The sequence below is a fragment of the Aotus nancymaae genome, unplaced genomic scaffold (assembly GCF_030222135.1).
Source record: "Aotus nancymaae isolate 86718 unplaced genomic scaffold, 86718_ANA_hifiasm-v0.15.2.pri h1tg000108l, whole genome shotgun sequence".
In the NCBI taxonomy this organism is placed as follows: domain Eukaryota; kingdom Metazoa; phylum Chordata; class Mammalia; order Primates; family Aotidae; genus Aotus; species Aotus nancymaae.
Window position 1 is genome coordinate 2,770,575 of NW_026988523.1, and position 23,744 is coordinate 2,794,318.

Genomic DNA, 23,744 nt, shown 5'->3' on the forward strand with positions numbered 1-23,744 from the left:
ACTCTCATCACTCCTATTCAACATAGTACTGGAAATTCTAGTAACAGCAATCAAGCAAGAAAACAAAAGGCATCCAAATAAGAAAAGAAGTTAAACTATCTCTCTTCATTGTCAATATGATTCTTTACCTAACCCTAAAGACCCCATGGAAAGGCTCCAGGAACTGATAAATGACTTCAGTAAAGTTTCAGGATGCAAGATCAACGTACAAAATCAATTATACAAAATACAATGTACAAATGTACAAAATAGCATTTCTATACATCAGTAATTTTCAAACTGAGAGCAAAATCAAGAATGCAATCCCATTAACAATACACACACACACACACACACAGACACACACACACACACACACACACACACACACACAAAATACCTAGGAATACGTCTAACCAAAGAGGTGAAAGATCTCTATAAGGGGAATTACAAAAAACTGATGAAAGAAATCATAGATGACACAAACAAATGGAAAAACATTCTGTGCTCATATATTGGAAGAATCAGAATTGTTAAAATAGCCGTTGTGCCCAAAGCAATCTACAGATTCAACACTATTTTTAATGAGCTACTGATATCATTTTCCTTAGGATTAGAAAAAACTATTCTGAAATTTCATAGGGAACCAAAAAAGAGCCTGAATAGCCAAAGCAGTCCTAAGCCAAAAGAACAAATCTGGAGGTATCACATTACCTGACTTGAAACTATAGTATAAAGCTACAGTACCAAAACAGCATGCTACTGGTACAAAAACAGACACATAGACCAATGGAACAGAATAGAGAACCCAGAAATAAAGCCACATACTTACCATCACCTGAACTTTGACAAAGTCACAAAAGCAATGGGGAAAGGACTTCTATTTAATAAATGGTGCTGGAATAACTGGCTACCCATATGTGGAAGAATGCAAGTGGACCCCTCCTTTTATCATATGCAAAAATTAACTCAAGATGGATCAAAGATTTAAATATAAGACCTCAAACTATAAGAATACTGGAAGAAAACCTAGTAAACATCATTCTGGATATCAGCCTTGGGAAAGAATTTATGACTAATTCCTCAAAAGCATTTCAACAAAAGCAAAAATTGACAAGTTAAAGAGCTTTTGCTCAGAAAAGAAGCAATCTACAGAGTGAACAGACACAGAATAGGAAAAAATATTCACAAAGTATGTATCTGACAAAGGTCTAACATCCAGAATCTATAAGATAAACAATTGAATAAGCAAAAGACAAATAACCCCATTAAAAAGTGGACAAAAGACATGAACAGACACTTCTCAAAATAAGACATACAAATAGCCAACAAACATGAAAAAAAAAATGCTCAGCATCACTAATCATCAGAGAAATGCAAATCAATACCACAATGAAATACCATCTCACACTAGTCAGAATGGCTATTGGTAAAAAGTCAAAAATAGATGCTGGTGAGGGTGTGAAGAAAAGGGAATGCTTATATACCTTTGCTTAGAATGTAAATTAGCCACCACTGTGGAAAGAAGTTTCTCAAAGAATTTAAACAGAACTACTATTTGACCTAGCAATTCTATTACTGGGTATATAGCCAAAAGAAAATAAATTGTTCAGCCCAGCAAGGTGACTCATGCCTGTAATCCTAGCACTTTGGGAGGCTGAGGCAGGTGGATCACCTGAGGTCAGGAGTTTGAGACCAGCCTGGCCAATGTGGTAAAACCCTGTCTCTACTAAAAATACAAAAATTAGTCTGGCATGATGGTGGGCACCTGTAATCCCAGCTACTTGGGAGGCTGAAACAGGAGAATCGCTTGAACCTGGGAGGTGGAGGTTGCAGTGAGTCTAGATCACACCTCTGCACTCCAGCCTGGGTGACAAAGTGAGACTCCATCTCAAAAAAAAAAAAAGAAAAAAAGGAATACATTATTCTACCAAAAAGACACATGTACTAGGATGTTCATCACAGTATTATTCACAGTAGCAAAGACATGGAATCAACCTAGGTGCCCATCAGTGGTGGACTGGATAAAGAAAATATGGTACATATGCATTGTGGAATACTATACAGCCATGGAAAAAATTGAAATCATATCCTCTGCAACAACATGGATGCATCTAGAGGCTATGATGCTAAGTGAATTAATGCAGAAACAGATAACCAAATACCGCATGTTCTTTCTTATAAGTGGGAGCTAAACGTTGGGTATTCACGGACAAAAAGATGGCAACAATAAACACTGGGAACTACTAGACGGGGGAGGGAGGGAGATGGACAAGGGCTGAAACACTATCTATTGGGTACTATAGACACTACTTGGATGATGGGATCAATCATATGCTAAACATCAGCATTACACAATAGACCCAGATAACAAACCTGCACATGTCCCCTGAATCTAAAATAAACGTTAAAATTATTTTAAAAATACACAGTTATTTGCATCTAGTCAAATCCAGGGCTAAAACAAAGATTCCATATTTGATTTTTTTTCTTTTTGCCTAAGGCTCCAATATGACTCAATGCAGCATTGTTACTGATCCTGTCTTTATTCACAATTGTGATGTTTTATTATGGCTTTCTTACATTAATTTTGATTTTTAAAATTTTTAAAAATTTTCAGTTGCTTTAGGGATACAAGTGGTTTTTGGTTACATGGATTAATTGTATAGTGGTAAAGTCTAGGATTTTAGTGAACCTGTCACCTGAGTACTGTAGCTTTTCATCCATCCCCCCTGTTCTGTCTAATAGGTAGCTTTTCATCCATCCCCCTGCTCTCTTTTGAGTATCCATGTCTATTATACCAATCTGTCTGCCTTTGCATACCCATAGTTTAGCTCCCATTTATAAGTGAGCACATGCAGTATCTGGTTTTTGATTCCTGAGTTACTTCACTTAGAAAAAGATTTTTAAATCTGTTCTTAAATTATTGTTTGACTTGAAAAAAGACCCCCTAATCATAAGAGAGAATATTGCCTCCCATAGCTTCATGGAAAATTTAGAATAGTTAAGATTCTTATATTCCTATGTACTTATGTTTTTAAAAAGAACAAATGGTCACTGAAAATTTTGTGAATGCTTACACAGACATAGTAGATCATATCTTTGAATATAGATTAGCTTACTTTAGCATCAGAGGTCTTTCTGGGTTTTTGAACATGAGAGGTTAGAAAAAATGGTGGAAATATGGAACGGAACAGAGGCCTCAGAAATAACAGCACACATCTACAACCATCTGATATTTGACAAACCTGACAAAAAAAAAGCAATGGGGAAAAGATTTCCTATTAAATAAATGCTGTTGGGAAAACTGGCTAGCCATATGCAGAAAACTGAAACTGGACCCCTTCCTTACACCTTATACAAAAAATTAACTCAAGATGGATTAAAGACTTAAACATAAGACATAAAACCATAAAAACCCTAGAAGAAAACCTAGGCAATACCATTCAGACACAGGCATGGGCAAAGACCTCACGACTAAAACACCAAAACTAATGGCAACAAAAGCTAAAATTGACAAATGGGATCTAATTAAACTAAATAAGTTCTGCAAAGCAAAAGAAACTATCATCAGAGTGAACAGGCAACCTATAATATGGGGAAAAATGCAATCTATCCATCTGACAAAGGGCTAATATCCAGAATCTATAAAGAACTTAAATTTATAAGAAAAAAAAAAACCCCATCAAAAAGTGGGCAAAGGATATGAACAGATACTTCTCAAAAGAAGACATTTATGCGGCCAACAAACATATGAAAAAAAGCTCATCATCATTGGTCATTAGAGAAATGCAAATCAAAACCACAATGAGATACCATTTCACACCAGTTAAAGTGGTGATCATTAAAAGAAATAGCAGATGCTGGAGAGGATGTGGAGAAATAGAAATATTTTTACACTGTTAGTGGGATTGTAAATTAGTTCGGCCATTGTAGAAGACAGTGTGGCAATTCCTTAAGGATATAGAACTAGAAATACCATTTGACCCAGCAATCCCATTACTGGGTATATATCCAAAGGATTATAAATCATTCTACTATAAAGACATATGCACACATATGCTTATTGCAACACTGTTCACAATAGCAAAGACTTGCAACCAACCCAAATGCCCATTGATGATAGACTGGATAAAGAAAATGTGGCACATATACACCATGGAATACTATGCAGCCGTAAAAAAGAATGAGTTCATGTCCTTCGCAGCAACATGGAGGAAGCTGGAAACCATCATTCTCATGCAAACTAACACAGGAACAGAAAACCAAAAACCGCATGTTCTCGATCATAAGTGGGAGTTGAACACTGAGAACACATGAACACAGGGAGGAGAACATCACACACTGGGGCCTGTTGGGGGTTGGGGGCTAGGGGAGGAATAGCATTAGGAGAAATACCTAACGTAGATGATGGGTTGATGAGTGCAGCAAACCACCATGGCACTTGTATACCTATGTAACAAACCTGCACGTTCTGCACATGTATCCCAGAACTTAAAGTATAATTTAATAAAAATTTTTAAAAATGGGGGAAGTAAACTTCCTTACAAAAGCAAGCTAAAATCCTGGATCTGGAGAAAAGATTTTGAAAGAAATGACTAGGACTAGGAAGACACTTGAAGAAACTTGCTCACTTTTGTAGGGTATGGAGACATCTTTACTTTCCTTACTCATTTTATTTTATTTCACTTTATGTTTTCAAGAAAACACCAGAAGATATTTCTAAATTACTATTACTGTTAGCACTACTACTGCCGCCACCACCACCACCACTACTGTGGAACCCCATTCAATTGCTTTTGAATATATTAATTTTCTATGTTAACTTTAGATAGGTTAGCTTTAGATAGAAATTACAGAGAGATTTTCCACAATTATATAGTTTTCAGCATTTTTTTTTAAATATGAAATTTTTTTTAGTCTTGAAGATTGCCAAATTGCTTGGCAAACGGTCTATGAAAAGAAATTAATTATTCATTAATTCTGGAAAATAAACAAATCACCAATAGCTCTCTTGCCACCTACATCTTCACCACCCTCTGGTGCTTGTGGAAATTCCTCTGATGATCTTAGCAGTGCTCCAGAGACTTACTTGGATGACATCATCCACTTCAGCTCTGATAATAGGACCAAGAATTCCAAGATGCTCTTCATACTCCCCTTGAGGATCGCGTTTGGTAAAACTGCTGTCGAGGTACTTTCGAAAAACGACTTTCTTATATATGGTATTTTCTGGAGTATTGTCAATGTCTTCAATATCTCTTTCACTGGAACAACAATAGTATTTGTGTAAAAAAAGAAATTAAAGACTGTTCAAAGAATTTAGGAAATTGTCTCTTTTTCTAGATATAGCATCTAGCATAGAGAAGGTCTTGAATAAATACTTGGTGGACAAATGAGTAAATATATAAGTGGATAAAAGCAAAGGCCAGTAAATATCTTTGAACTCCTAACTCAAATATTTTATAGGGAAGTCTTCCTGTGACATTTTAGTCTAGGTCAAGTCTTTCTATATCAGTTCCTTATATTTCTATAGTATTATTATATTATATATAGTAAATTCCTGTAGTATTCTTATAGTAGTTTTATAGTATATATAGTAGGTTATATATATTTGTGAGATTATCTATTAATATCTGACTCTCACTCAATGTAAGTGCCATGAGGTCAGACATTATGCCTCATAATACTTTGTCCAGTGCTAAGCACATTATCTGGCACACAGTAGAAACTTAATAAATTTTTGTCAAGCATATAAATGAATGCACAAATATAATCATGTTGTTAACACAGCAAATTCTAACATCAAAGGCAGATAAAGCCATATAAATGGGACAGTGCCAGAGCTTGGGGCTATCACGTGGCAATGGTCAGATTAATACAAAGGTCGCACTTGTGAAAGTCACTGGATGGATGAATGTTTTATATCCTGAAAGTAGCCACTCCTCTCACTTTTTTTTTTTTTTTTTTTTTTTGCTAATGTACATTATTCTCAAGCTTCTTGACATTGGTGTGGACAAAGATTGTTTGGATATGACCTCGAACACACAGGCAACAAAAGCAGAAATAGACAAATGGGATTGCATCAAACTCAAAAGTTTATGAGGAAAGGAAATAACAGAGTAAAGAGACAACCTGTGGAATGAGAGAATATTCTTGAAAACCAGATATCTGATAAGGAATTAATATTAAAAGTATAAGGAACTCAATTCAGCAAAAAATAAAAATAAAATAAAGCCTGATTTAAAAAATGAACAAAGGTCTTGAATAGAGATTTCATAAAAGAAGACATACAAATGACCAACAAATATATGAAAAGATGCTCGACATTACTAATAATCAGAGAAATGTAATTTAAAATCACAATGAGGGCTCACCTCACACAATTAGGATGGCTATTGTAAAAATGATAAGAGATAAATGTTGGCAAGGATGTAAAGAAAAGGGAACTCTTGTACACTCTTGGTGAGAATGTAAATTAGTACAGCCATTATGGAAAACAGTATGGGAGGTTCCTTTAAAAATTAAAAATAGAATTACCATATGATCCATCAATCCCACTTTTGGGTATATACCCAAAGAAAATGAAATCAGTATGTCAAAGAGATATCTGCTTTCTCATGTTCACTGCAGCATTAGCCACATTAGCCGAGATATGGAAGCAACCCAAATGTCTATCAACAAATGAATGGATCTCTTTCTTTTTTTTTTTTGAGACAGAGTCTCACTCTGTCGCCAGGCGCCAGGCTGGAGTGCAGTGGCACAATCTCGGCTCACTGCAACCTCCACCTCCTGGGTTCAAGCAATTCTCCTGCCTCAGCCTCCCGAGTAGCTGGGACTACAGGCGCATGCCACCACGCCCAGCTAATTTTTGTATTTGTAGTAGAGACGGGGTTTCAACATGTTGGCCAGGATGGTCTCAATCTCTTGACCTCGTGATCTGCCCGCCTCAGCCTCCTAAAGTGCTGGGATTATAGGCTTGAGTCACCGTGCCTGGCCATGAATGGATTTCTTAAATGTGATCGACATAAACAATGAAATACTATTTAGCATTCAAAAAAAGAAAAAGAAGAAATGTCATTTGCGACAACATGGCTGAACCAGGAGGTTATGTTAACATAAAATAAGCCAGGCACAGAAAGACAAGTACTGCAGGATGTCACTTATTTTTTAATTCCAAAATAAAAAGTGTAATTAAAAATTATAAATAAATAAAGCCATTATTCCCATCTAGCTCATTGGCTCAGTCTAGGGCCAAAGCATGTCAGATTCTCCCACTGACTCTCACATTTCCCAAGCCTGTGGAAACAAGCCAAACACTCATCCATCAAACCCATAATATTTGCTATATACCATGAGCCATCAACAGAGAATCTCAATCTGCCTTTCTTCTGGTCTACCTCCCCTAATAATCCCATCTTTCCAGACTCTGAGCATAACATGCAAATTCACAGAACACAAGGGAGTGAGTAAAGCAACTTTGACTGCCATAAAAGTGTGTCGTGAGCCTCTAATGGAATACAAGATTTTGAACGTGGTTCCATCCCTATGCACTCTGGACAGGCCCTACATCCTACTGCCTTGGGGCCTTGCTTAGAAATACTCAGATAACTAGTTGTTCTCATATGGTATTGAGTGCAACATTTAAATAGGAATTCATAGGAAAAAGTGTTTTAAACAGAGTTCTAATGTGGAGATGTCAGGCATCAGATTAATGAACTCATTTGCATAAGTTGCACCATACATTGTGTTTGCCTACTGTAATTACATTTCAGTTTTTTAATTTATTAGTGTAACAGCTTTTGTAAAAGCTATGGGCTATGTCTAGACAGTCGAAGTGCAGTCATCATGCTGTATCCCTGAGAATTTGGAGTTAGCTAAGCCTTGCTCCTCTCCTCGCTCTTTTATCATGCTGTATCCCTGAGAATTTGGAGTTAGCTAAGCCTTGCTCCTCTCCTCCTCGCTCTTTTATCATGCTATATCCCTGAGAATTTGGAGTTAACTAAGCCTTGCTCCTTTCCTCCTCGCTCTTGTTTCTTTCTATATCTTCATCCCAGAACAAAGAGCCCAGCTCATCATGGCTTTCTACCTCAAGCAAAACCGAATTGTAAATAATCTTTTTTAAAAAGTGATTTGGATCTCTTAGAAATTCTGATGTAAATAAGGAAATGCCAATAGGACATCATATTTGGGTTTGGATTTGAGGCTAACTTCAATGAACTCATAATGATTAGCATATAGCTATGGATAGGTTGGGCTCTGCCTGGAGCAAGAAGAGTCAGTAGAAACATGGGTAGTAAGAGGAGAGGACACAGAAGAAGGCTTAATTACAGAATATTATAAAGTTCTCACAGTGACTATTCTTATACTGTCCAGGGTCATTTAAAGTAAAGAAGCAGTCTTGGAATTGACAAAGGAAATAGTACAGACCAACTTGCAACAGGGAAACCAAACTGGTCTTAGTATAATTTGCCCAGAATTATCTCCCTGAATTTCTGTAGCTACTTTTTTCAACAGTAATGGGAAAATGAGAATAAAAAGGGAGAAAACTGGCCAAACCGTTGTACAAATTCTGAATAATCCCAGGATATTTCTTCAGCAGCAATGTAATAATTTCTTCTGTTTCCATTGTTGCTGCGGAGGTACCATGCTGCAATGTTGTCAGGATTTCTGGAGGCATTGACGTTTGTCCTAACATCAGTTTTGTAGGGGTCATCATAGGACACATAATCCGTTTCAGTATAGTCATCTTCACTGCTCTGGACCTCTTCCCTTGGAATAATCTCGATGTAATCTGCACCGTCTTTACTGAGGCCAACTATAACCAGTGGATTAAATTTCTTCAATAGAAATGTATCATTGAGAGTAGGAGATGAAGGAGATGGCGTGCGACCAAGGTCTGAATAAGGAAAAGTCTCATTAAATTCTGGAATAAGCAATGACTGACTAGATTCAGAAGGGTAGAATATCTGATTGAGGTCTGGAGGAGGTGATATCTGCCTGAGATCAGGGAGAAGGATGGTCTCACTGAGGTCTGGAGAGAGAGTCACCTGGGTGAGGTCTGGGGAAAGGGATATCTGACCAAAGTCTGAGGAAAGGTCTGTCTCACCAAGGTCTGGAGAAAGCATCATCTGGTCGAGGTCTGGGGAAAGGGGAATTTGACTGAGATCTACAAAGAGGGGCATCTCACTGAGTTCTGGAGAGAGCTTTGTCTGGCTTAGGTCTGAAGAAAGATTCATGTGGCTGAGGTCTAGAGAGAGGTTTGTCTCACTGAGTTCTGGAGAGACAGTCGTGTGGCTGAGGTCTGGAGAGAGGTTTGTCTGGCTGAGTTCTGGAGAGAGAGTCATGTGACCGATGTCTGGAGAGAGAGTCGTCTGACCGATGTCTGGAGAGAGAGTCGTCTGACCGATGTCTGGAGAGAGAGTCATCTGACCGATGTCTGGAGAGAGAGTCGTCTGACCGATGTCTGGAGAAAGAGGGATCTGACCTAGTTCTGGGGAAAGGTTTGTCTGACTGAGTTCTAGAGAGAGATTTGTCTGGCTGAGGTCTAGAGAAAGGGTTGTATAGCTGAGGTCTGGAGAAAGAGGCATCTGACTGAGGTCTGGGGAAAGGTTTGTCTGACTGAGTTCTGGAGAGACAGTCGTCCGACTGAGGTCTGGAGAAAGAGGGATCTGACCCAGTTCTGGGGAAAGGTTTGTCTGACTGAGTTCTGGAGAGACAGTCGTCTGACTGAGGTCTGGGGAGAGGTTTGTTTGGCTGAGTTCTGGAGAGAGAGTCGTCTGACTGAGGTCTGGAGAAAGAGGGATCTGACCGAGTTCTGGGGAAAGGTTTGTCTGACTGAGTTCTGGAGAGACAGTCGTCTGACTGAGGTCTGGAGAAAGAGGGATCTGACCCAGTTCTGGGGAAAGGTTTGTCTGACTGAGTTCTGGAGAGACAGTCGTCTGACTGAGGTCTGGAGAAAGAGGGATCTGACCCAGTTCTGGGGAAAGGTTTGTCTGACTGAGTTCTGGAGAGACAGTCGTCTGACTGAGGTCTGGGGAGAGGTTTGTTTGGCTGAGTTCTGGAGAGAGAGTCGTCTGACTGAGGTCTGGAGAAAGAGGGATCTGACCTATTTTGGGGGAAAGGTTTGTCTGACTGAGTTCTGGAGAGACAGTCGTCTGACTGAGGTCTGGAGAAAGAGGGATCTGACCGAGTTCTGGGGAAAGGTTTGTCTGACTGAGTTCTGGAGAGAGGGTCACGTGGCTGAGGTCTGGAGGGGTGATTGTCTGCCAGACTTCATGTTCTGAGGAAGGGGACATTTGACTGATATCAGTGGGGAAGGACTTGTGATTTTGGTCATAGTCAAGCATCTCACTGAGCTCTGGAGAAGAGGATCTGTGACTGGGGTCTGAAGTAGAGTTCATTTGATCAGGGTCTTGAATAGGGAATGTTTCATAGTGTTCCTCTGGGGGCACTGGCTGATAAAGATCTGGAGGAGAACTTGTCTGACCAGTGTCATTTGAGGAATTCTGATTATGGTCAGGAAGTGAGGGTATCCAGCCAAAATCCACAGAGGGCGATGTCTGATTGAGGTCTTTGGGAAGAGATGTTTTATTGGATTTATGGTGCAACAAGGAATGATTAAATCTTCTTTCTGAAAATGTATCGTAGGCTTCACTTCTTAGAGAGTGAAAGGTCCTTGGAGATAAAGGACCAAGGTGTGTATGCTTCTCTTTTCTCTTTTTTCGTGTCTTAATGAGAAACTGGCTTTTCTTCAGTCCACTGTTTCCTCCATCCTGTCTTACTTGTAGAATTTTGTGTCTAACTCTAGGAAACTCTGGGTGGCCACTCGGCTTTCCAGGCTTGTTGGTAAGAGGGGTGCTTTCTCCCCAGGCACGTGAGGCATTCTGAGGGCTGATCAGCTGATTGTTAACAGCTGTGTCTTCATCAGTATCTTGGATTACTTCATAGCTACCTTTCTCAGAAGCCAAATGCCATTTCCCAACCAGAATCTTAGATGGGTTCTTTTGTTTTAAGAGTAACAGATCACTAGGAAGGTCCTTCCGGGGCCTCATTCTGGAAGAAGAACCATTGTCTTGGCTTAGATGCCTCCCAATTTTATCTGCTGGTGATTTCATCCAGGAGAACCTGTGCTTTGCCGCTTGGTCTCTTTTTATCTTGGGTTCCTTATGTTTAGGATGTTCTTGACTTCTGAATTCTCCTGCACCAAGTGAAAGTAGATGTATCCCTGTGACATCTGACTGTACAGGATCCTCTATAGGGTTTTCAGAATAAGGGCTGGAATGCTCTGCTGTGGAAGAATGGAAAACTGAGTTCTTGCCAATGAGGTGTCTCTGTGGGGAACCAGCTATAGTGGCTTGTTGGTGAGAAGGGGTTTTCTGAGGTTCTGCAAGGTTATTGACAGTGAGCTTACTAATATTCGCTGGGGAAGAATAATTTGAACCAACAGTTCTATCTGTGTTTGGAGAAATAAATTCACTGGCATTCTCCAGAGCTAGGGCAGTAAGATTGAACTCTTCTTCTTTCTGATTCAGTGATGAATTTCTCAGTGACCTAATCCCTAATGCTGAAGCCAGCCTATTCTGGTAATCATAGTCGGCATCGCTCTCTTCATCTTCATTTTCTGAAGGATCGTGCATTTTCCTTGTAGCTATGACCGAAGATTCTGGAGGTTCATAAATCTCATATGAGTCTTCATAATCATCTCGAATACATTTAACATCCCTGAATTTCAGCCTCAGCTTTTTGCTTCTTGGACTGGAATTCATGGTAGTTAATATCCAAGTTCCTACAGCAGAGAGACAGAGAGAAGAGAGATCTGGAAGTCTGGGAAAAGACATGCAAACATAAGAATCCATTGTGGCAGGTCATTTCTAATAAACTTTAGTCAGGGACATTCGAGTATGGGCTGTGGACCACTGCTTGTCTGTGAACTGTTGGTTACTGGGTCACAATAACATAAGGAGAGAAAATGAGAATGAAATGTTTAAGAAACTTTTTTTTTCTAAAGCAATTTGACATTGCTGTGAATCTAAGCACATGACTAGTGCATTTATTTCATTTAACAGAATACAAACCAAAAGTATTAGTTAGTGGAGATTAGGGAGGAAAAGGTCTTTCAGGACAGGTAGTATCTCACTGTTTTAGAATATATTAAGAAAGGGGCGAATCAAAAATAAAATGGACTTTTAATGTCATAAATAACAGCACATCTTATTTTAGAAATAGAGTTAAGGGGATGATGATGAGGTCTATCCCCACAAATAAGAGACATTTAGATGTTTCTAAGTAATAAGTAATTCAGGAGGGCAATTTTGAATCTTTGAAATGACATGCATTGCTGGCAGACTAAAGATTTCTTGGGGTCAGGCGCGGCGGCTCACATCTGTAATCCCAGCACTTTGGGAAGCCAAGGCAGGCAGATCATAAGGCAAGGAGATAGAGACCATCCTGGCTAATATGGTGAAACCCCATCTCTACTAAAAATACAAAAAATTAGTCTGTAGTGCCAGCTACTCAGGAGACTGAGGCAGGAGAATGGCTTGAACCTGGAAGGCGGAGGTTGTAGTGAGCCGAGATCGTGCCACTTCACCGCAGCCTGGGTGACAGAGCAAGACTCCAGCTCAAAAAAAATTTCTTGGTGAGTCTCCAATAGTTACCATTGCTGGTATCTACTGAGTGCCAGGCACTTGGCACATATTACTGTTTTAGTGGTCAAAGTAACTCTGTGAGGTGTGATTTGTGGCTCCGCGAGGCCACGTAACTTGTGTAAGGTTACACAGCAATTGAGTGGCAGATCAGGACTTGCACTCCAGTCTGACAAACTCCAAAGCTGGTGCTAAAGCAGCCTCTAAGGCACTGTACCTGAGGACCAAAGAGGACTGTCACAAAAAGACTGAGAAGGGCATTTTGATAAAAGAAATGCTCTTTTGTGGCCAAAATATTTATGCTTCTTCCTCAGAGTTATGCCCTATTTTTCTGCTGTTGTATGTCTTTACTTCCTACTTTGCCCCGAGAAGGAGAAATGTAACCCACATTAAAGGACTGGATCCATTTAAGTCATTAATTTCTCCAAGAGAAATCATGAGAAACATTGAAAGAAAAGCCTGCAGAGGATCAGGGAGATAAACAGAGGAGCACTGGCGCCTGGAGGGCCGCGGCAGACCTTCTTAGACCAGGAATTCAAAGCAAGCCGCCTCTCTGAACGTCCAGGCTCTTACTCACCAACATTATCCATTGTGACCGTCACAGATTCTCCACGCATGGGGAAGAGGGTCAAGGTGTCCTCGTGCCTCTTTCCATAGATGAATGAGTGCCCGGTGAAGTGGATGGTCAAAATGTCATTCTGCGTCCCCACACTACAGAAGTGCCACTGGACAGTGTCATCAAAGCAGAATCCAAGAGTAGGTATGCTCTCGGGCACATAGCCATTGATAGCTGAAAGAGTAAAATCTGTTAAAATTCCAGGTCTATGCCAACGAAAGGGCCTGTGTCTCATTATACCTAAGATAAATGTCTCTGTCAATATGGCTGTGTCAAAACAGTGATTATCCAAGATAAGCTTTATCTGATCTAACATGTGACTAGAAGATCAAACTCGGAATTCTCAAATGAGAGATTATTCTCCTAAATTGGCCAAAAGAGAACTATCAAGAAAAAGGTAAACCTTCCATTTATATTGATTTATTCATTCATTTGTCAAATGTGTAGTAAATATTTTGTGCTCCACTCTCTGCCTTTAAAGATACTCCAATAATTCCACTTGGAGGCCTAATATAAGAAATTCATCTTTTTGATAACATTAGTCATTGGATAAGAAGTAATGTCCCTAAAAGTAAAGACCATTTAGCATATTTTTTAGTTTTTATTGCTCTGTCTTAGAATCTATATAGTATCCACAGTTTTGAGTATCCAGTTCATACATTTTCATTATTGTTAAAAGGGACACAGCTGTAGGCAATATTTTTATTTACTTATATACTAAGCATGGTAGTAAAAAATCAAAGGTTTGATTTCTATGAGGGCAGGGCTCCTATCTACCTGGATTACCACTCTCAGCCTTAGTACCAGTATAATGACTGACGTTGACAAATATTTAAATACCTACTTAAATCACTTAAGTCACTTGAATAACTTCCATGATGTATTATTATTAGTTTGTGCCTCATTCTAGATGTTTCTCTAAATCGTCTATAATTGCATTGTTCAATATGGTAGCCATTGGCTACAAGTGGCTATTGAGTACTTGAAATGTGGGCAGACTGGACTGAGGTATGCTGTGAGTGTAAAATATACATTGGATTTCAAATACTTAGTAATAAAGTAAATATCATTAACTTTTATACTGATTATGTGTTGAAATGGTAATATTTAGGATATATTGAATTAAGTAAAACATGTTACTAAAATTAATAACACCTATTTCTCTTTTTAATGTGGCTATCAGAAAATTTTAAATTACGTATGTAGCTCATATGTAGTTTCTATTGGACAGCACTGATCTAGAATGATGATCGATTCACTGCCAAAAGGAAGTGATGCAAAGAAAGCTTAGAGTAATTTTCTGTTTGCATTATTTGTCCTGGCACCTGTCCGCTCTGATAATCTGTAGCTGTCAGTCTTCTGAAGCTGTATGAACAGAACATGGAGAAATCATCCTCACATGTGTGATTACCGACGAGAGAGGGTGATTACCATGACTCTAGACTCTTAGAGGGGACTCACTAGGGGGACCCTGGCTGTTGTGAAGTTTGCTTCCAACTGGCTCAGTGACGCTTCCCTCAGACTGCCATGGCAGTGCTTTTGGCTAGTGAACTTTAGAACTGCAGCAAATGCCGGAACCCTCGTTCAGGAAATTCCTTCTGTTCTGAACTTCTTACTGACCACTTTAAACTTCTTCATGCATTGCCTTTCCAAGACACTTAGGTCCCTGTACTCGTTTTGCTCTGCGTGGATGTGTCCATCTTTGGATTACTTGCCTGGTTTCTGCCCTGGCCGGATAGAATATTCACCCTGAACTCAAAGTTCTTGGATGCTACTGACATGGACTGTGACATCTTCCATTACCCCCAGCCCCTCACCCTGTTACTCACTGCCCAGAGTATGTCTGTGTGTGCACACGTGCATACGTGCACACACACATGTGCGCATGCACACATACCCACACGCTTGGAACAGAAGACCAAGTCCATTTCTAAGGATAGCAAGCCTTTGACCTCTTGCTTAAAAATTTTGCTATGATGTCACCCATGGATTTCATCACCAAGTCTTTGGACTGGAAGTGAGGATTGGAGGTGCTCTTTAGCGAGTAGATTCTAATCCATGCCTCTGACTCTAGGCACAGTCATACTTCAACCACAGGAGTGAAAAATTGATGAACAAAAATAGTACTATGACTTACTGCTCATGACATTTGATTCGTAAAACTTGGGGTCATCACGTTTCACCTCATCAGGATTTTCACAAAACTTGTTGATGTTGTCCTCAAGGTACCAGCTTTTGTTCTCATCAAATACAGCAAACACAGCCCTCTGTTCGATGTCTGCTGCCCTCTGGAGGACAAAACAGCATAGTACTGGTACAAGAACAGATGCATAGACAAATAGAACAGAATACTGAACTCAGAAATAAGGCTGCCCACCTACAATCTGACCTTCCAGAAACCTGACAAAAACAAGCAATGGGGAAAGCCTTCCCTATTTAATGGTTCTGGGATAAGTGGCCAGCCATAGGCACAACATTGAAACTGGACTCCTTTCTTACACCATATACAAAAATTAACTCAAGATGGATTAAAGACTTAAATGTAGGCTGGGCACGATGGCTCATGCCTGTAATCTTGGCACTTTGGGAGGCCAAGGTAAATCCCAGCTACTAAGGAGGCAGGCTGAGGCAGGAGAATAGCTTGAACCCAGGAGGCAGAGGTTTCAGTAAGCTGAGATTGCGCCACTGCACTCCAGCCTGGGTGACAACGTAAGACTCCATATCAAAAAAAAGAAAAAAAAAAAGATTTAAATGTAAAACCCCAAACTATCAAACCCTGGAAGATAACCTAGACAAAACCATTTGGGACATAGGCATGGGCAAATCTTTCATAATGAAGACACAAAAAGTAATTGCAACAAAAGCAAAAATTGACAAATGAAATCTAATTAAACTAAAGAGCTTCTGCACAGCAAAAGGAACTATCAACAGAATAAACAGACAACCTACAGAATGGGAGGAAATGTTTACAAACTATGTATTGACAAAGGTCTAATATCCAGAATTTATAAGGGACTTAAATTTACAAGAAAAAAACAAACAGCCCCATTAAAAAGTAGGCAAAAGACATGAACGGACACTTTTCAAAAGAAGACATACATGTGACCAAAGAGCATATGAAAAAAGCTCAACATCAGTGATCATTAGAGAAATGCAAATCAAAACCACAGTGAGATACCATCTCACACCAGTAAGAATGGCTACTATTAAAAAGTCAAAAACTAACAGATGCTGGCAAGGTTGTGGAGAAAAAGAAACGCTTCTACACTCTTGGTGGGAGTGTAAATTAGTTCAACCACTGTGGAAGACACCATGGTGAGTCCTCAAAGACCTAAAGTCAGAAATACCATTCAACTCAGCAATTTTATTACTGGGTATGTACCCAAAGGAATATGTCTGTTATATTCTGTTATAAAGACACATGAATGCATATGTTCATTGCAGCACTCTTCACAATAGCAAAGACATGGAATCAACCCAAATGCCCATCAATGATAGACTGGATAAAGAAAATGTAGTACATATGCACCATGGAATACTATGCAGCCATCAAAAAGAACATGGTTATGACCTTTGCAGGGACATGGATGGAGCTGGAGGCCATTATCCTAAGTAAATTAACACAGGAACAGGAAAGCACATACTGCATGTTCTCACTTACAAGTGAGAGCCAAATGATGAGATCACATGGACACATATAAGGGAACAATACACACTGGGGCTTATTGGAGGATGGAGGGTGAAAGAGTGAGAGGCTCAGGAAAAATAACTAATGGATACTAGGCTCAGTTCCTGGGTGATGAAATAATCAGTACAACAGACCTCCCTGGCATACGTTTACCAGTGTAATAAACCCGCACATCCTGCACATGGACCCCTGAACTTAAAAGTTAAAAAATGCTGTATTCAGTCATTAGTGTTCTAGCAAATTACCTACACCACTGAGTTCTCGGAAACCAAAGCAACACAGTTCTTGGAACTACAGAAGCCATATATTTCAGGCATTTATGAGAGTCCATTTTGTATACAGCACATGTTAGAGCTGAAGGTAATATGCAAATGCAAACAGAACAGATCAGAAAATTCAGAGATTAAAATATCCCAAAAGAGCCGGGCATGGTGGCTAATGCCTGTAATACCAGCACTTTGGGAGGCTGAGCGGGGTGGATCACCTGAGGTCAGGAGTTCAAGACCAGCCTGGACAACATGGTGAAACCCTGTCCGTACTAAAAAATACAAAAATTAGCCAGGCATGGTGGCTCACGCTTATAATCCCAGCACTTTGGGAGGCCGAGGCGGACAAATCATAAGGTCAAGAGATTGAGACCATCCTGACCAACGTGGTGAAACCCCGTCTCTACTAAAAATACAAAAACTAGCTGGGCGTGGTGGCACATGCCTGTAGTTCCAGCTATTTGGGAGGCTGAGGCAGGAGAATCGCTTGAACTTGGAGGCAGAGGTTGCAGTGAGTAGAGATCGCACCATTGCACTCCAGCCTGGTGACAGAGGGAGACTCCATCTCAAAAACAAAATAAAACAAAAATACTAAAATTAGACAGGCATGGTGGTGGGCACCTGTAATCTCAGCTACTAGGGAGACTGAGGCAGGAGAATCACTTGAACCCAGTAGGCAGAGGTTGCAATGAGCCAAGATGATGCCACTGCACTCCAGCCTGGGTGACAGAGCAAGACTCTGTCTCAAAAGAAAAAAAAACACCCAAAAGAAAAGTCTCATTTCACCATGACAACTGAAAGTCTGTCTATCTCTGTAATTGCACACCTTTCAACATGAACGATTAACTGAATATGATCTGAATAATTGCAAAGGATAGAACAGAAGGTTGCGATAGAAAAGTATGCTTCCCCTACCTGTTTCCTTTCCTAGCTCAATAAATCAGGATCTTCCGTGTGTCCAGAAATTCATTTCTGATTTTTTCTAGACATATATTTATGTTGTATGCCTCGAGATAAGACCTCTTTGGTTATAGTTTAGCATAACTGGGAATTTTAGTTTAATAATATGAGACTGTAATTCTTCAGTGAAAACTCAGAGATTCAGGATATTTGTTCACATTGTTCTGTATACTTTAGTCTCAGCAGAGATGGATCATTATCTGGGTTCAATTTCACTAGGAACTATGTCTCTAAACGTGGTTGTTTTCAGAGAATCTCTCCCCTCTCTCCCTGTTGCAGGTCTCTAAAAATAACAAAGACTGGTAAAGAGCTATACACTTTTACCAGATGGTATCTCACTGAACCCGCAAACAGACCTGTAACATTTTAAGGAGGGGTATTGCCCATTTGACAAAAGGGAGAAATTAGGAAAGGCTAATCAACTTGCTCATCACACCCAATACCAACAGACCTGGGATTTGAAACTAAGAAAAAATATGTTACCACACTCTAGTCCTGCCTTCTGAGGCAGGACTGATAAAAAATAGACAAGACAAAAAACAAAGAATAAATGTTATCACGCTGGTGCCAAAAGAGACTACTTGATATTTACTGTTTTCTTGAAGGAAAAGCCCCACTGTGTAGCCAGGAGGCCTAATATGTTCTAGTCAGAAGAAATTCCCAGAATCTCTGAAAGGTTACTTCAAGAACAAAATACCTGTATTCCTCGCTTGTCCAGGGATCTGGTCTTGCAGATTAGAAGTAGTCCTATTAGCCCAGAGGCGATGTCTCTCATGATGTCCACGTTACTGTAGTATGGTCTTGTTAAGCACTGGGCATCGTTTTCTGTGGGTTCATCTAACTCTAAGATGTTCCACTTATAAGTGTAGGTTTCCCCTGGTTGAACTGCTCTGATCATGGTGTTACTGCCTGAAAGAAAATATATTCAAAATTATTTTCCTTTGCAAAGTTATTTCATGATAATAAATAATTGAGCTTTCATTAGAATCGATCACTATTGCAAAAGGAATTCTTTGAATATTCTGCTTGGAACCTGGATAGCATGTAGCCATTAGATACTGCTCCAGTAGAGGCTGCTATGACACTAATAAAAGACACCATATTTTGCAACCATTAAGGGATGAAATTCCTGAAGTGAAAAGGGTTTGGCTGTGATTTTTAGGATACTCCTACGTGTATATTCCCTGACTGCAGTAGTGACACCACTGGGCAAGGAGAATAGCAGAAACACATGACAGCCTCTCAGAAGTCACTAGTGGGATTCAGTAAACGTGAAAGATTCAAACCTGGGGTGAAGGAAGAGTTGACTTCATCTTCATAAGGCGAGAAGGTCACTCCATGAGGGTAGATGCCGTAGGGGCGGCTGGCCATATTTCTGAACACGATCTACAAAGTTAGATCAGACTTATTCTAGGATTTCAGGTTGACCATGAGAACTAATATAAGACGCTAGCTTTGCATATTCACCTTTTGGGTGGTGTGTGTGTACACACGGTGGGAAAATTAGATCTGTTTATCTGCAGTAACCTCCCGTCGTCACCTGGAAGGAGCATTGGAGAGCATATTCCACTCACACGTTAAGGTGGAAAGTGGAAGTGAAGTCTGACTTTAGAGGTTAGGTTAGGAGAAGTGACGTTCTCCTCACAGTATCACCCTCTCCAAGCAGGTCCCTGTTCCCCTGTCCTTCTCCTTTCAGCTTGGGCCAAATCTCATTTTAGTCTGCTCCTCATTTCTAGACCATGATCCCCTTCCCATGCCTGGCAGATTTTTTAGGATACTGTCTTTGAAGTCATCTTCTCAGCTGGGTGCAGTGACTCAAACCTGTAATCCCAGCACTTTGGGAGGCCAAAGCAGGTGGATCACTTGAGCTCAGGAGTTCAAGAACAGCCTGGGCAACATGGTAAAACCTCGTCTCTACAAAAAAAAAATACAAAAATTAGCCAGGCATTGGGGTGCATGCCTGTAGTCCCAGTTACTTGGGAGGCTGAGGTAGGAGAATCTCCGGAGCCCAGGAGGCGGAGGCTGCAGTGAGCCATGATCACACCACTGCACTCCAACCTGGGTGATGGAGTAAGACCCTCAAAAAAAAAAAAACCCCACTTTCTTGAGAGGCACAGACAAATAGCCAGATCCTGAACGTCTAATAAGGTATGTCTACACTTGCTAAGAGCATATAAAAGAGGTCAGAAATGGAAGAAGGGAAAGACACATGAAGAAAAAAGAAAAAAAAACTGCTTTTGTCCTTTGGGTATTTTAAATGAACAGAATAGACCTTGTCAGATGCATTATACACACAGGAGTCCTAGATAGTCTCTTTAATCTACAAAAGAGAACCTTCATCTTATCTTTTATTTGGTTGATTGTCAAAGCCTTTGGATCATCCTTTGTCAGTAGATTATCTGCATTCTAGGATTTTGTCAAAGATTGCAACCCTCAATTCTCTGCTGTCCAATTCTTATCTAGCTTGGTGAAGTGACATGACATTTAAGGGGAATTGTTAGGAAAACTCCGTGTTCTTGATGCATGGAGTTAACCTTCATACGAGTCCAACCATACCTAGACTACATTTAAAAATGTTTGAGTAAAAATTATTTCTGCTCAATTGTGTTCACTGTTATGTTCTTAGCTATAATGAGAAACATTATTTTTAAAAGCTTTGCAACTTTTATAAGAATTTTGTTAAGGATACCATCCACTGTATCACTCAGCAGTCTCTTTTGAAGAATTCATTAAAGACGTTTCTCTTAGATCTTAGTATCAGGGTAAAGGCCGGGCACGGTGGCTCACACCTTGTAACCCTAGCACTTTGGGAGGCCAAGGTGGGTGGATCACCTGAGGTCAGGAGTTCAAGATCTTAATATCAGGGTAAATGGTGCTTTCTTTTTGTAGATGATGTAAACCTCACCCTGACATATTTCCTTTTTTTTTCTTTTGAGATGGAGTCTCACTCTATCACCCATGCTGGAGTGCAGTGGTGCTATCTTGGCTCACTGCAACATCTGCCTCTTGGCTTCAAGTGATTCTTCTGCCTCAGCCTCCCCGAGTAGCTAGGACTACAGGTGTGTGCCACCACATCTGGCTAATTTTTGTATTTTTACTAGATAGGAGTTTCACCATATTGGCTAGGCTGGTCTCGAATTCCTGACCTCATGATCCACCCGCCTTGGCCTCCCAAAGTGCTGGGAATACAGGCACACCTGGCCATATTTTATTTTTCACACTGGCTGCTATAAAGCTTAGGACAAAATTTGAAGACAGGCTTACAGGGTCGCATGGTATCTACTTATCTGTGGCTTTATTTTCTTTGTCCCCATATTCTATCCCAATTACATAGACTCTTTGTTTTATGCCTTTATAATTTGAGAAATTGTCTCAGCTCCTTTGTATTATTGAGTAGGCTATAAATTAATGCAAATACTAAATAAAAACTAAAAGTTGCATTTGAATTTAAAATTATATGAATGCCTTTTAATTTTAAAATTAAAAAATAATCAGGTACTTTGTAATATTTTACTACTTAATTTCTCAATGATTCTGTATTTCGGTTACTTACTTTGAGTGTGTCTCTGACCTGGGCTCTGATAATAGGACCCAAAATCCCATCTTCTTTCATATGGGGATTCTCTATATGTTTGGTGAAGGACTCATCTTCGTACTGTGTGTACATAACTTTCTTATAATGTTTTCCAATTCGGTTTGAGAAATTATCCAAATGTAGAGACCTGTATTTTCTTAAGGTGAAATAAAATTTTAAAAAATTAAACCACTTCCTCAAATAGAGATCTCAGTAGGATGGGGAAACTCTTGTGCTGAGAAGTTCTGCTCTCAGATTAGCTAAAATGCTAGTTCTCTAAAAATTTGTTAGTGTAGTTTGCAAAGTCCTGATGTTTTCTGTCAGTTGAAAAACTGGAAACTTCTGAGTTGTCTCCTGCATCACTGATAAAAGTCATAGGTAATTGGTTAGAAGCAGCTACTTAGATCTTACTGTCATTCTCACTGTGACAGCAGACCTTTGATATCTCTGGGAAAAGGCGTATACTGGATGAAAGGATACTACAAATTTTTCTAAAGTCTCTCCTATCGCTTAATCTATGATAGCCTTTTTGGTTTTGAAAGTATTTCTTAATCCCTAAAAGCACCTTCTCACCCCAGGAAGCCTTTGCTAGCACTATTAATTATAGTTCTATGCTACTGGGCTTTCTTTCACCATCTAACCAATCCTCAGAGATGATTAAAAAACAACCTCCTTCACCCATTTTTCGTAGCTACTGAGATAAATACTTTGGGAGCAGCAACATGAACCACTTTTCCCCTGCCCTCTGTATTGCCTTAGTTTGCAAAAGCAACTATATGCAGCCAAAAAGCATATTTTAAAAAGCTCAACATCAATGATCATTAGTAAAATGCAAATCAAAACCACAATGAGATGTCATCTCACGCCAGTCAGAATGAGGATGATTGAAAAGTTAAGAAACAACAGTTGCTGTCAAGGTTATGGAGAAAAAGGAACACTTATACACTCTTGATGGGACTGTAAATTAGTTCAACCATTGTGGAGGACGGTATGGCAATTCCTCAAAGACCTAAAGTCAGAAATATCATTTAACCCAGCAATCCTTCAAAATAGAGTATCTGTCTATTTTATGAATTTATTTTGCACAGGAAAAAGCAGTGACTGTTGCCAAACAGTCCTGGATTCCTATCTCCGTTCTGCCACCAATTTTATACCCTTGGCCAAATTTCTTTTTGTTTTGTTCTTTTCCTGCTTTAATTCTTTTTCATAGAAAATCTATTTGCATAATTTTTATTACAGTGAAAACTCGTACTTACATCTGATACCCTCAATGTGACCTCCCTAGCCGTCCCTCAATTTTCTTGGTGGCCACATATGAATTTCATGTGTATAATTTCAGAATATCTTTATGTACATAAATGCAAATGTGTCTTACAAATAAGCAAATATAAATATTCTTATCCCCTTCATGCCTTTAACAAAAGGCAGCTATATATACATGCTAGATTACATCCCAACTTTTTTATTTAATAACATATCTTGGAAAGCTTTTTGTATTAGTACATATAGAGTGTCTGCATCCTCTTTTTTTGATGCTTAGTATTCCATGATATGAATACATCATAATTTATTAAACTAGTTTCCTATTGATGGACACTTTGAGTTGTTTCCAATCTTACTACTACTAACATTGCAGCAGTGAATATGTTGTACATACGTCATTTCACCTGTGAACAAGTATATCTGTATAGTTAGATTTCCAGAGTGAGATAGCTGAGTCAAAGGGTATGTGCATTTAGAATTTTGATTCATATGCCCAAGTTATCCTCCAGAATCCCTTTACCAATTTAATCTTCCACCAGCAATGTATGATAGTGCTTATTTCTCACAGCCTTGTCAACAGATGATGTCATCTGGATTTGTGAATCTGTTAGATAAAAATAGTATTTCTGTGAAGTTTAATTTGCATTTCTCTTATTATGAGTGAAGTTGAGTAACTTTTCAAGTGTTTAAGAGCTATTTGAATTTCCAAATCTCTTAATCTCTCTGACCCATTTACTCACCTATAAAAAGA

General features: G+C 39.4%; 1 protein-coding gene across 1 annotated transcript in view; it reads right to left on the reverse strand.

Moving 5' to 3' along the window:
• The window catches only part of F5 (coagulation factor V), a 71,580-nt gene that overhangs the window by 19,318 nt on the left and 28,518 nt on the right, over nt 1-23,744 (reverse strand). Inside the window, exons 8-14 of the mRNA XM_064370684.1 lie at nt 21,710-21,887; nt 19,443-19,542; nt 18,854-19,065; nt 15,380-15,530; nt 13,204-13,416; nt 8,539-11,767; nt 5,072-5,246 (exon numbers count right to left, since the gene is read on the reverse strand). Coding sequence (XP_064226754.1) covers nt 5,072-5,246; nt 8,539-11,767; nt 13,204-13,416; nt 15,380-15,530; nt 18,854-19,065; nt 19,443-19,542; nt 21,710-21,887 — 4,258 coding nt within the window. The remainder of the gene's footprint in view (nt 1-5,071; nt 5,247-8,538; nt 11,768-13,203; nt 13,417-15,379; nt 15,531-18,853; nt 19,066-19,442; nt 19,543-21,709; nt 21,888-23,744) is intronic.